This window comes from Antechinus flavipes, chromosome 1 (genome assembly GCF_016432865.1).
Source record: "Antechinus flavipes isolate AdamAnt ecotype Samford, QLD, Australia chromosome 1, AdamAnt_v2, whole genome shotgun sequence".
NCBI classification, from domain to species: Eukaryota; Metazoa; Chordata; class Mammalia; order Dasyuromorphia; family Dasyuridae; genus Antechinus; species Antechinus flavipes.
The window spans coordinates 284095011-284107835 of record NC_067398.1 but is presented as its reverse complement, the minus strand read 5'-3'; the positions used below and the strand labels follow the sequence as shown (position 1 = coordinate 284107835).

Genomic DNA, 12825 nt, shown 5'->3' with positions numbered 1-12825 from the left:
TAATTTGTTTTTTATATTTTCATTCAAACTCATTACTATTGGAGTTTTTAAAAAATGCCACTATAAAAACTTTTAAATGTTATCTTTATGCAATATTGTAAATGTCCAATACACATAAGTACCTGGAGATGTTTTTCTTTTTCTCTGAAGTTTTTGAGTTCACAATGAAACTTGTGCATTTCTGGAGGACCAATTGACTTCTCAGTAGCTTCAAGAAGTTCAACTCTGCTGAGTTTTGCAAATTCTCCAACTTTGTCCTGGAGTATCAGAAAAATCAGTATTTAATTATAAAAATGCTATTACATAAGACATTTGATGCTTTCTGTCTAAGAACCATAAAGAGCTATTTCAAATGAAGTATTGGTAAAGAAATGCCACAGGTAACCTTTTGCCAGTTACAATCAAAGTAAGAACAATTGTCTAGACTTAATCTGGGGTCCACAAACTTGTTTTTAAAAATCTTTTCTTAAATGTGTATCGGTTTTCTTTATAATCTTGTGTATTTATTTCATACACTTAAAAACAACATTTATTCTAAGAAGGAGGTTTACAGGTTTAAGAAACTGCCAAAGTTGTTCACAACACAGAAAAGGGTAAGATACTTTGAACTCTAGACAAAAAATTATACCTGACCATGATAAAACACCATTAATATAGTTCTTAAGTTTTCTATAATCTTTATATATTTATAGAAAGAGATCCAATTAGTACTTTTAAATTACAAAATTTGGTATCCATTAATCTAAAAAACACAACAGCACCAATGTAAAGTAGAACTAAAGGCTGAAGTCAAAGCTAAATTAGAAGAATATAGACTTTCACCATTTCCTAAAGAAATGTAACTAATGTAAAATAACTTTCACAATGAAGAAAACCAAGTATCCATAGACTGCTTCACCCAGAAAATGCTTGCTCTGCTTGTAAAATATAGAGATATACCAATGAAAGGCAGTATTAGTTTAGAATATGTATCAAATTAATTTGTAAAAATTTTATACAGATAGACTGAAGATTAAATGGCAAGAATGGATGGAAAAACAACTTATAGCGAGTTTGGTGAGAAATCTAATTAAGCTACACCATCTTGATAATATAGAAGCATAAAACTTGAATAGATAAAAGAAATGAAAAATGTTAAATGTCCATCAAAATATCTATAACAAATTCTTTTCTCTATCATTGAAAAGGTAGGGATCTACCATTAGGTGCATATATGTTTAGTATAATAAAAAAAAAGAAAAAGAAAAAGAAAAGGTAGAGATCATATCTGAGGATCCTAATAAAAATAATCCCTGATGGGTTTTTAGAGTAGAAATGGCATCGAAGAAAAACAAAAGAGAATGGAAAAATCCACCCCAGTTGGATTAGTTATGTACAGTTGCTCAGAGAGGTTTCTGCTGGAGATATCAATTATGCTTTTGAGGATGTTAAAGGATCAATTCTTTAAATATTTGGAAACGGATATAATACTATGCAAATTTTCTCATACAGTTGAGAGAAAAAAAGGATCATTGTTCCTATTGTCAAAAAAATGCAAACAAAATATTAATAACTACTAACCCGTTATATAAATATATACATATAAACCATTCCAATTTATAATATCTTTGTGAGGTATTATCTTTGTTATGTACAGAATATTAGGGAAATAGGTAAATCTTTGGAAAAAAGATCCTTTAGCTAAGTCACCCAAGTTCCTGAAACAAAAAAAAGAGTGGCTCAGAAAGCTTTTTGTCCTCATGGTTTAGTACTCTTTACAAAGTGGAATTATGACAAAAGAACATTTTAGGACGGCTACAAAGAAAAGTTTCTAGATTGTTGGGCTTCCAGATCTCCTACCAGGCCCTGAGATATTTCTGCCTCTCTTGCAATCTCCCTATCCCCACCCATTAATCCCCTTCTTCACTTACATAGGACTAACAACAGAAAAGGCAGTTTTGTACATCTGTGGATTAAACTGCTATTGTGAATTTCCCAATACCAAGCTAGAAAAAGAAGGCAATTAGCTAACTGCAATAGGATTATAATTGCAATAGGGTTATAAGGAAGGCGACTATGGGTGTCTTGGCATAGAAGGAAGCATTTTGTGGCATACCTAGTGAAACATAACATACTCTTTGATATTTATGGATATAGATAATATAATATCCTATCATACTTATTGACTAAATAAATATTTGATTTGGCAGAATAAAATGTTTTCTTAAGATTCTCTTCCAACAAGTTTGTTTCCATGAATGCATTAAAATAATACAAAATTCCTTGGTAGATTAACAGAGAAGATTATTTTTAACAATCCTCTTATTATTAATGAGAAAATAAGGAAATGTATGTTTTGGTAAAGGCATTTGCCAGTACAACGAAGATTATCTGGAATAGAATACCAAGTATCCCACAGGGAAAGGGGATACGCTGCAGATGGTGGGACCTCCAAGCTGTTTATCAATATTATTATGATGATTGTTTGAAGATCCAGAACACTGTACAACCTCTTAAATGGTATTTATAATCTCTTAAAAGACTTCAGCCTAATTATTCACATAAAAAAAAGTCAGTCTATAAAGCTGGTCCATCAGAAGAAACATCTTGGACAGATATTCTGGAATGACAATGAACTGTCAAACATTGAAGGAAATAAAGAGAATAAGCCGATTTCTAGTTGGGAAGATGTACAATGCATTCAATGTCCTAAAACTTCCCCTGAAACAAATCTTTTAAACATGAATATTTTTTGTATAGCTATAAATCTTGGAATGATTAATGCCTCTAAAAAATTAAATGCTATGGTCACTCAAAGGGCAATGAGCAGATATATAGTATATCACAAATAGAATGCAGCATTATCACCAATGAAGAAATGCAAAAAGGATATTAAGATGCATTATCTGAAAAAGAAGACCTATTCATATAGCAAACCTGAGAAATAACCAATAGAGAGCTTGTATGCTCCGGTGGTATGAAAAAGTCCCAAAATGCTGAGTAAAGCCCCAAGGGAGAATTTATATGAGGACATAATTAAAAGCTATGCAGCAATATGCAAAATATAGGAAAGCTCGAATCAGTTGCAATTTGTATCTTTGGAAGGAGAAGAACATTGAAGAGATTATAGAGTCACTGAAAGAAGCATTGATGTAAGAGATTATTGATTCAGATTTAATATTAAGAGAAACTGGAAAGTTAAGATTGTACTATAAGCTGTTAAGTATAGCTTCTTAGAAATATCAATTTGCTATGCATTAAGACTATAACTTACCCAATACTACTAAATTTCAATTTTTACAAAATATATCTCAAAACATTAATTTATTTTCCTCTTCACAAAACAAAAGCTCTTTAAATCATGCAAACAAAAAATTTTCTAGTCTTTATATCTTCTTCATACCTGAGGAAGAAACTGGCAAAGATTGCCTACTTGAATATTCAAGGCTGCTACCTGCTCTTCTACGGCTTTTTGAGTTGTAGATTTTTTATCAATGAACCAAGAAGACTGATTTTTAAGCACATCAATCTCTCGAGTAATTATAACATTTCCAGAAGTCTTGAACCTGGTTAACAAACATATTTTAAAATATTTTATTTTAAAAACAGTTTGAAAGTTGCCTAAATTTATCATCTAAATTAATGTCATAACTTTCGGGAAAATAAACAATAACTGCCCCTCCCTTTCTCCCCTCCCCCCGATACGTCAATCTTTGCTCCATTTGAAATCCTACTTATCATTTACTTCATCTTCCAAAAGGCAGCTAGGTGGCACAATGGAAAGAGCGCCAGGCCTGGAATCAGAAAGATTCATCTTCTGAGTTCAAATCTGGACTCAGACACTAATTCTATGATCCTGGGCAAATTACTTAACCCTGTCTGCCTCAGTTTCCTAAAATAAGACAGAGAAGGATGTAGCAAACTGCTCTGGTATCCGCCAAGGAAATCTCAGATGTGGTTATGAAGAGTTTCTCTCTATAAATGTTACTTATTTTTCAGTCTAAATTAATTGTGAAATACTATAGACATCCAAACCCAACCTACCTATGGTAGCATTTATTTATTAAATTTGAAATCATTTAATTGATATAACTTGTCAAATGACTGGATACGAAGGGTAAGATAACAAAATTTTTGAATTGAGTGACTGGAAAGAACAATTGTGGAGGTGCTAATAAAAATAAGGAAAAGTCAGAAGGAAGAGCAAGCTGCTTCATTCCAAAATAATTAAAATAACCTAAAAAATCTTCTATGGCAAACTATGACCCTGCCTAAGCAAAGGTGTAAATTACTAAATGTGATATGTTATATCCAATAACTTAGTGTCCTAATAAATAGTCTGGTGAAATAGTCTGAGAAATGATGGATTCATTCCATTTCTAGGTTGGAGTAGAGAATAAATAAGAAAAAAGAATATGGAAGCTGGATAGGGGAAAGATGAACATTCGGCCTGTAAAGTACAGTTTATTTTGAACTACTGTGAATTCTCAGATAAGATACAATCAAATTCAATAAAAATTAAATCTTGCAAATCTCAATAGTACAGAAAACAGAGCTAAGATTTCTTTTTATTTACCTATCTTCTAAGACTACTGAAGCCACTTTAAGTAAAAATTTTAATTCTGTTTTGTGAACCTTGATTAATTTAGCTATAAATTCTCCAAGTTCAATCTCTCAGTTTTACTTTCTCTTCTTGCGCACTTAAAAACTTTTTTTTTTTAATTTCTTTTATTCTAAGCTGTAAGTTAGAAAGAAGTATGGTACTGCATAAAGAACATTGGACCTGGAATCAGAGAGTCTGATATTGCTATGCAATCTGGATCACAAAATTTACTTAATTTCTCACGATCTCAGTATCCTTATCTGTAAAATAAAGAGCTAGGTTAGATCTTTAAAGTTTCTTCCAAATCTAATATTCTATGATCTGTTATCTCCTAATCTATTTTTTTACACAGTCTGTCTATTAATATAACGACTTCAAAGATTAAAAGTCCTCGAAGGTTCTTGCATATATTCTAGAAAATAGAGAGTAAATTTCCAACTAAATCACTTGAAAAAGCCAATTTACATTAAGCCATTTTTATTTTGTATTTTGTCTTTGGCCATCATTATAACCTTAAAGATGACTATTAACAAAAGCAAAATAATTTATTTAGACTCTAAATGTTTATTAACTAACATATAGCTTTGCTTTGTTTTAGGCATACATTTATGGCTACTGAGTGGTCCTTATACTGTAATATTGCACACTGTTAAATTCTTCTACAGCTGATATTACAATTCATTATCTAAAATAACTTTAAAACAAGAAACATTTTAAGTGATTTCAATGGAGAAACTATCCCCTAAAGGAAGCTAGTTTTTAAAGAAAATGCTTGCATTAAAAAAAAAAAAAATACTCAAAAAGCAAAGTTAAGTAGTATATTTACTTATTTGAATAAATTATATTGTTGAGAAGACATAATTGATATTATTGCATTACTGTCATTTCCTACAGCCAATGCATAAAACAAAATAACATATTAAATGAAAAAAAACTTAAAAGCTAATTACTGAAGTTTAATTTGAGCATTTTCAACACTCACAATTCAATTTCAATTGAGCCTTTGGCACATCCTCGCTTCACATAAAAACCAACCTAAAGAACACGAGAAAAGGCAAAATGAGTGAGAGAATTCTTTAAAAATGATTTAACTTGCTAGATAGGAGACACTGAGCAATTAGCATTACTAGATATCTATCTCAGGTGACCATATTTGGTTCTTTAATGCATATGATACATACATATACATCCCTTTGACTGTGTAAAATTGCAATACTTAAATTCTAGGCACTATCATTACTTCTTCCTATAAATATCTTTAATTCATTATAATGGCAGAGTACACATAGCACACAGACTGAAAAAAAAACGAAGGTTTAAATAAGATAACACACATTATATATAAGTTTATAGTCTAGAAAAGGGATATATCACATATCACATATATATCACATAATTAAGAGAGTATATAAGCGAGTGCTAAAGGAGGAGAGAAGGAAGAGGAAATGTTGCATCAGCCCTGAAGTCAGGAGGACCTGAGTTCAAATCTGGCCTCACTTAACATTTCCTAGCTGTGTGACCTTGGGCAAGTCACTTAACCCCAATTGCCTCAGCAAAAAAAAAGAAAAAAAAAAGAGGAAAAGTTTCCTAAAGAAAATGCTATTTGATGGGGGCTTTAATGGATGAGTAAGGTAGAAAGAGAGTGAAGAAAGTAATCCAGGCAGAGAACACAAGAAAAGGTCCCTTTTCTTTCTTTTAGGAAAGCAGCCAACTTTCTAAACAGTCAAATTAAGTGGTATTAGAGATGCTACATGAAGAGGATTATTAAAAGTAAAGGGAAGAAAGGTAGAATGACCCCATATTTTGGAGAATTTTGAATGCTAGGGTTTCCATCTGACAGCAAAATATAGCATAAATTGATTGACTGGGGCAAAAGTGAGAAACTGGTTACCTTGTTAGAGGAGGCTATTGAAAAAAAGTCCAAGAAGTGGGTTACAATTTGAAATAGAGGATAGATTTGAAGTACAATGAAGTACAATGCAGAAGGAGAATTAACACATGGAAAAAAGAAACTACTAAATAGCATACTTTCTATGTTTGACCAAAAAAAATGTAACCTTTTCTCCTAAATCCTAATTACTTAGTCAACAAGCAGTTTATGGCCATCTAATGATAAATATTGGATTTTTATCCTTTAAATAAATAAATACTAGTTTTCTAATCCATTATAGTAAAATAGACACTTTTAAACTGATTAACTATGTGCTAGTACAGTGACATTAAAGAATTGCTTTTCTCAAATATATTTTTGATGCTAGAATAATCCCACTAGGGCTCTGAAATTCCTTCACAAGCAATGACTATTATGGAATCAACAAGCAAATGCAAATAGTCTTTCTATGTTCTTTTCATTGTGCTAGATATTGAAATAAGAGACAAAAATGAAATGATTTTACCCTTAAGGGACTTACATCGTCATACTCTTAAGGGATTTGTACATACACACATATTTATTTATAAAATAAATACAAGGTAATTTTAATAAATACAAGGGAAGGCATTAATAGCTGGGGGGATGAAGAAATGCTTCATGGAGAACATGGCACTTTAGGTGAGTCATGAAGGAAGCTTTATTAGACGTCAGGTTGAAAATGATCAATGGGCATTTGATATAAAACTGGAGCTTAGGAGACAGATATATAGACCTGAAAGTCAGCTTTATAGACATAATGAAATCTATATCATCTAATAACAAAAGAGAGAGAGAGAGAGAGAGAGAGAGAGAGAGTGTGTGTGTGTGTGTGTGTGTGTGTCCAGGACAGAGCCTTGATGAATAATCCTAGTTTGGACACGTGATATGGATGATGATCCACAAAGGAGACTGAGCAGTCAGACAAACAGAAAGAAAACCAAGGGAGAAGAGTTTTCCCAGTGGGGGAAAAAAAGAATCCAGGAGGGAAGGGCAATCAATAATCTTAAATGCTAAAAAAAGGTTGTAAAAAGGAATGTAGAGAGAAAATGTCATCAGACTTGGCAATTAAAAGATAATTTTCTTTTTAACACATTGACTGTTTTGAATCCCAGCACTAATTTTTCTATAAACAACATATGCACATTAGACTTAGTTTTTCCCATTAGTTTCAAACACCCCTCAATGCTTCTGAAAAAGATGTGCAAATCTCAAGCAGGTATAAAAAAAACTACATCTTCAGACTTGAACACAGATACATACACATCCTTCATAGAGGTACTCTTTTAAAGATGAATTCTGACACCAGCAAGTTTTTATAGGTTATAAGAAAATGTAAAATATAAATTATAGATAGGAGAGTAAGAGCTGAGAATTAGTGCAAACACTCCATGTTGTCAGAAAAAAAAAAAAAAACCCAAACACAAAAAAATGTATTCTGAAAATCAGGGTGCATGACATACTAATTTTGATGGTAGTCCCCAGAAGGTTTATTCCAGATTGTAAGTGATTTGAAAGAGAAATACCATATTTACAAGTTTCAGTGTATACGAATCTATAAGGATTCAGTGTAATATAGCATGTGCAATGAAAATGCTATATTCTGTCACAATGCCTTCTTTATGTAATGATAACAATGCTAGAAATTTTGACAGACAATAGTCAGATCTCATGTTGAAAAACACTGTCTTCCCTCTACAATCTTCCCAATTACTTGGGACTTGCCCTAGCCCATGCGCCCTTGGGTTCCACAAATCTTGATGATATCCTATACCCTAACACTATTTCATACTCATCTCAGGCCAAGTTCTTCACAACCTGGACAATCCACAAAGTATGAGCAAATCAAATCTGCCACTGTTTTTTTAGATTGATTATATCAATATATCCACTAAGGTCCCACTCACTATTCCTGTACCCTTCCCCTTCTTGGCTACCACTTCTCAATGTGTGCTTTGTTTTTGTATTTATAATGCTAGAGCTTAACCCTACAATATAGCACAGTACTTAGTATACAGTAATTGTTCAATCAATGCTTTTTCATTTATTTGTATTTAAATGATAAATTTCTAAGCTGCTTGTAGAAGAACTTGTACTGCAATGGGGGCAGAATTAGGGGCTAAACAAGCCAACTTTCAGCATGTATTCATGCTATCAAACACACATATGCAGACACAAAGACACACACACACACACACACACAAGACAATGCTTTTAAACTTTCTATTTACCAGATGCTAAACCTCAGCATTGAAACCTCAGCTTTGAAAATATTGCTATTATAATTTTAGAAGTCTCAGTCTCTTATAATTACATGTAAACCATCATTCAGAGTTTCAATCCACTTTAAGAGCTGATGATCATTTTATAAGCATAGCTTCAAAGTTTTTCCTAAATCATCTAGTCTGAAAAAAATAAAGTATGATCAATAAAATGTTTTTAAATTAAATCCACCAAAAAAAAAAAAAAAAAAAAACAGTGGGAACGTCTGACTTTCTTTTTAAAAATGTAAGCAAACCATTTTATCTTATATTCCTCTTCCCTCAACTTCTTATTTGACCACTACTCAAATAAAATGGGTTTATGGAATCAAGGAATTCAGATATAGCATCAAACACCTCAGAATCTGTTGAGCACTAAACAAATGGTTGATAATGAACAAGGAATGTTACTTACCTTATCTACTCGGCCTATAAAAGATGGTTTACCCGCCAATCCAAGACAAATGGCACAAACTATGCTAGATTTCCCTGTTCCATTAGCTCCAACTATCATATTCAAGTTGGGTCCAGGGATTACTTCACAGGTATCATAGGTTCTGAAAGAAAATGCAGATAAAATTATCAAAGAGATAAACCAAGGAATAATGACCTAATGGGTATTAAATCAAGCCACAATTGTTTTTTTCCTAGCCTCTCACTCACGGAGTTAAATAAAGGAAATCCCTCCATTTCCATTGATATCTTAATCCATTGTAAATAGAGAAAGTACCAATATTAATCCCAGTACTAATCACTCCGGTAATGAGGAACGCAGAGATATAATCTTAAGACAACACTTACTATTTATCACCTTTATCCATTTTTCTAAGAAAGTGTCCTCTATTTATGACACAATTTTCTAAGGGGATTTTCCAAGGATTTTGGAAAGAGTTTTAGAGAATTACTTCTTAATATTGTTTAAAAAAAAAAAAACAAAAAAAAACTAAAAAAAGTTTTGGAGGCAGCTAGGTGGCGCAGTGGATAGAGCCCCAGCCCAGTCCTGAAGTCAAAAGGAATTGAATTCAAATCTAGCTGAGTAAGTCACTTAATCCTAATTGCCTCAGCAAAAACAAAACAAAATAAAACAAAAATCAGAAAAACTAAAAATTTTTAATAAGTTTCCACACTAATGACTTCTATCAATCACTAATGATTTAAAAAGATACAAATGACACAGACAGAAGGAACCTATAAATCATTGCAAAGAGTCCTAATTAACAACTAGAGATCGAAGAGATACCAGAAGCAGTCTCACCCATTAGTAGTAGTATTTTATATACACTAAACTAGAAAATACAAAGGGAAGCTAATTTAAATAATTCTCAATAAGATTTGGTAGAGAATGAGCCCCATGACCAGAATAAATCAATTAACCTAAGTATTTATTAAATGACTATATGCCAGGCACTATGCTGGTCAATGGGAATAGAAAGATGAAAATGATAGTCTTTGACCACAAGGAGTTTATATTCTAATGGAAGGAGAGGAGGGGGAGAGAGAGGCAGTAAGTGCAAACCTAAGTATAAAAAGGCAAGGGGGATGGAATGGAAAATGGGAGATGCTAGTAGCTAAAGGGATCAGCAAAAGCTTCAAATGGGAAGTGGTGTTAAGCTAAACTTTTAAATAAACTAGCAAATGCAGGATGCAGAAGGCTCTGATTAAGAGGAGAGAGTTGAAGGACATTCCAGGCATAGGAGATAACTTGCACAAGGTACAAAGATAGGGAAACTTAACAGTTCTTTAATTTAGAAGGTAATGCTTTACTCAAAAGAAAATAGCTAAGAGATTAGGGCGTGGGACACAGTATTAATGAGACATGCTTATGTGACCCAGATACCAGAGTAGAGAAACATAGTAGGAAGCTGCTTTGTTTTGTACCCCAAATCTGTCAGGTGTTAATACTCTTGAGATTTCCTAGGCACCCATCAGTATAATGTCTAGAGACTTAACCCCACAAAGATAGACATAATTTTACTAGCTAGTACCCACTAGGTACTTTACTAGGAGTAATGTGTGGAAGTTGCAAAAAGCTTGATGTTGAAATGGACAAATCCCTCCTTTCCGCCTTGGGCCAGCAGAAAAAAGTTTGCTCAGCTAGATTGGGGGATTTCTTTTGCATTTCAAAAGGCCCGCTCAACAATGCCCTTAAGGGTATCTGTTCTGGGAGGGTGGTACTCGAACCAATCTATCTATATTAAAATATCTGCCCAGGTGCGGTTTGTAAAACCCCAATCCTCCTGTTGTAAAATGCAAATCACAAAATGTAACAAGCCGAACAGAAATGCTTATAAGGCTGTCTTTAGTTCTGTAAGGTACAGAATTCGATCAGAATTCCGTCCTGAGCTCGGTACCAAATAAATTCTAAAACTTTCCTCATTGCAGCTGTCTTGAATTTTATTGCCTGGACTATTTCAATGTAAGGAAAACTTACTAACAATGAGAACTATCCAAAAGCGAAATGGACTGCTCTGGGAGGTAGCTGGTCTCTCCCTCACTGGAAGTCTTCAAGCAAATACTGGCTGATCACTTGTTGGGTATGTTGTAGTAGATATTCTTTTTCAAGTATGGATTGCATTAGTTGAATGCTAAGGTAAAATTCTATGATGAAGAAATATTTAATGTGAACTATCAAGCACATGGGTTATAAGGGAAAAAAGAGCAATAAATAACATGTAACTGCAGTATAATTTGATTCTATCAAGTAGGGAAATTACTAGAAGAAATTCCTAGCTCAATATAAAGAACAAAATCTACTAAAACCATTGCTTAATGTAATTCTTCCTCCTCCCCCCCTTCCTGAGGCAATTGGGATTAAGTAATTTACACACAGGTCACACAGCTAGGAAGTGTTAAGTATCTGAAGGCAAATTTTGAACTCAACTCCTCCTGACTTCAGGGCTACTGCTCTATCCACTGGGCAACCTAGCTGCTCCTCTTTAATGCAATTCTTAACAATAATACTAAAATTATGACACACTAATTTCATAAGGGTGGGGTGGAGGAGGATCCATGGATCATCTCTTTGGGTTCAGTTGAACCTACCTTAACACTAACTAGGCCATATTAACTTCTCAACGCCTGGAGGAGAAAATGAGCAAGACAGAAAAAGAAAGAAAAAGTTATCCCTGTCTACCAGAAGAATAGCCAACCTCTATATACATCTTCCAATAGGTTGCTAGGGAGCTCTCCATACTTTCTAAAGTAAGTAAAAAGTATTTCTAGTTATTCAAGCATTTATTTTTAAGGCACTTAACTAAGCTTTAAGTACTGGGAATACATACACAAATACAGTCTTTGCTCTCAAGGAATGTATTTTGAAGGAACCTGAAATAAAGAGTAGAGAGAGCCTGCCAGAGGCATATTCATTTAGAGTGTCTGGTATAAGAATTTATTTAAATGGAGACTCTAACAGGAATCTAGTAAGAGAGAGGTTGTGGGGGTGAAAGGTACTTTCTAAGTGTGGATTTTAGGACTAGGGCATGGTGAAACAGTTCTTTTCCTTCAGAAAAAGAGCCAGTCCTTATTATGTGCCAGCCATGTGCTAAGCAATCTGCAAATATTATCTGATTTGATTCTCATAATAGCCCTTTTTATCCCCATTTTATAGGTAAGGAAACTGAGGCAGACAAAGATGAAGTGCCTTGCCTAAGGTCACAGAGCTAATAAGTGTCTTGAACCCAGCCCTGGTACTCTATCCATGAAGCTGATATTAACTTTAAACCAGATGATTCTGTAAATGTCAAAAGGAGCCCATACTGTTCCTATTATTAATCTTTTTTTTTCCCCTGAAGCAATTGGGGTTAAGTGACTTGCCCAGGGTCACACAGTTAGAAAGTGTTAAAGTACCTATTATCAATCTTAATCACATATAAAAGGAGGTTAATTTTCCCAAACTGTCTATTTAAGAGAGTCATTCAATGAACTCTACCAACCATAACCACACACAAAAGTCAATTTTCTCAAACTGCCTTCTAAGTCATCATAGATTGTTGTTACTCCTCTCCTTATTCTCAGACCCAACCATTGTTCCTTCTCTCCCAAAACTTTAAAGGTTCCTGAACCTCAAAGAAAGT

At 33.3% G+C, this 12825-nt stretch overlaps 1 protein-coding gene across 1 annotated transcript in view; it reads right to left on the bottom strand.

Annotated features, from left to right (window-relative positions):
- Positions 1-12825, bottom strand: part of SMC5 (structural maintenance of chromosomes 5) — a 68198-nt gene that overhangs the window by 38238 nt on the left and 17135 nt on the right. Inside the window, exons 2-5 of the mRNA XM_051962029.1 lie at positions 9168-9309; positions 5565-5617; positions 3383-3545; positions 123-257 (exon numbers count right to left, since the gene is read on the bottom strand). Coding sequence (XP_051817989.1) covers positions 123-257; positions 3383-3545; positions 5565-5617; positions 9168-9309 — 493 coding nt within the window. The remainder of the gene's footprint in view (positions 1-122; positions 258-3382; positions 3546-5564; positions 5618-9167; positions 9310-12825) is intronic.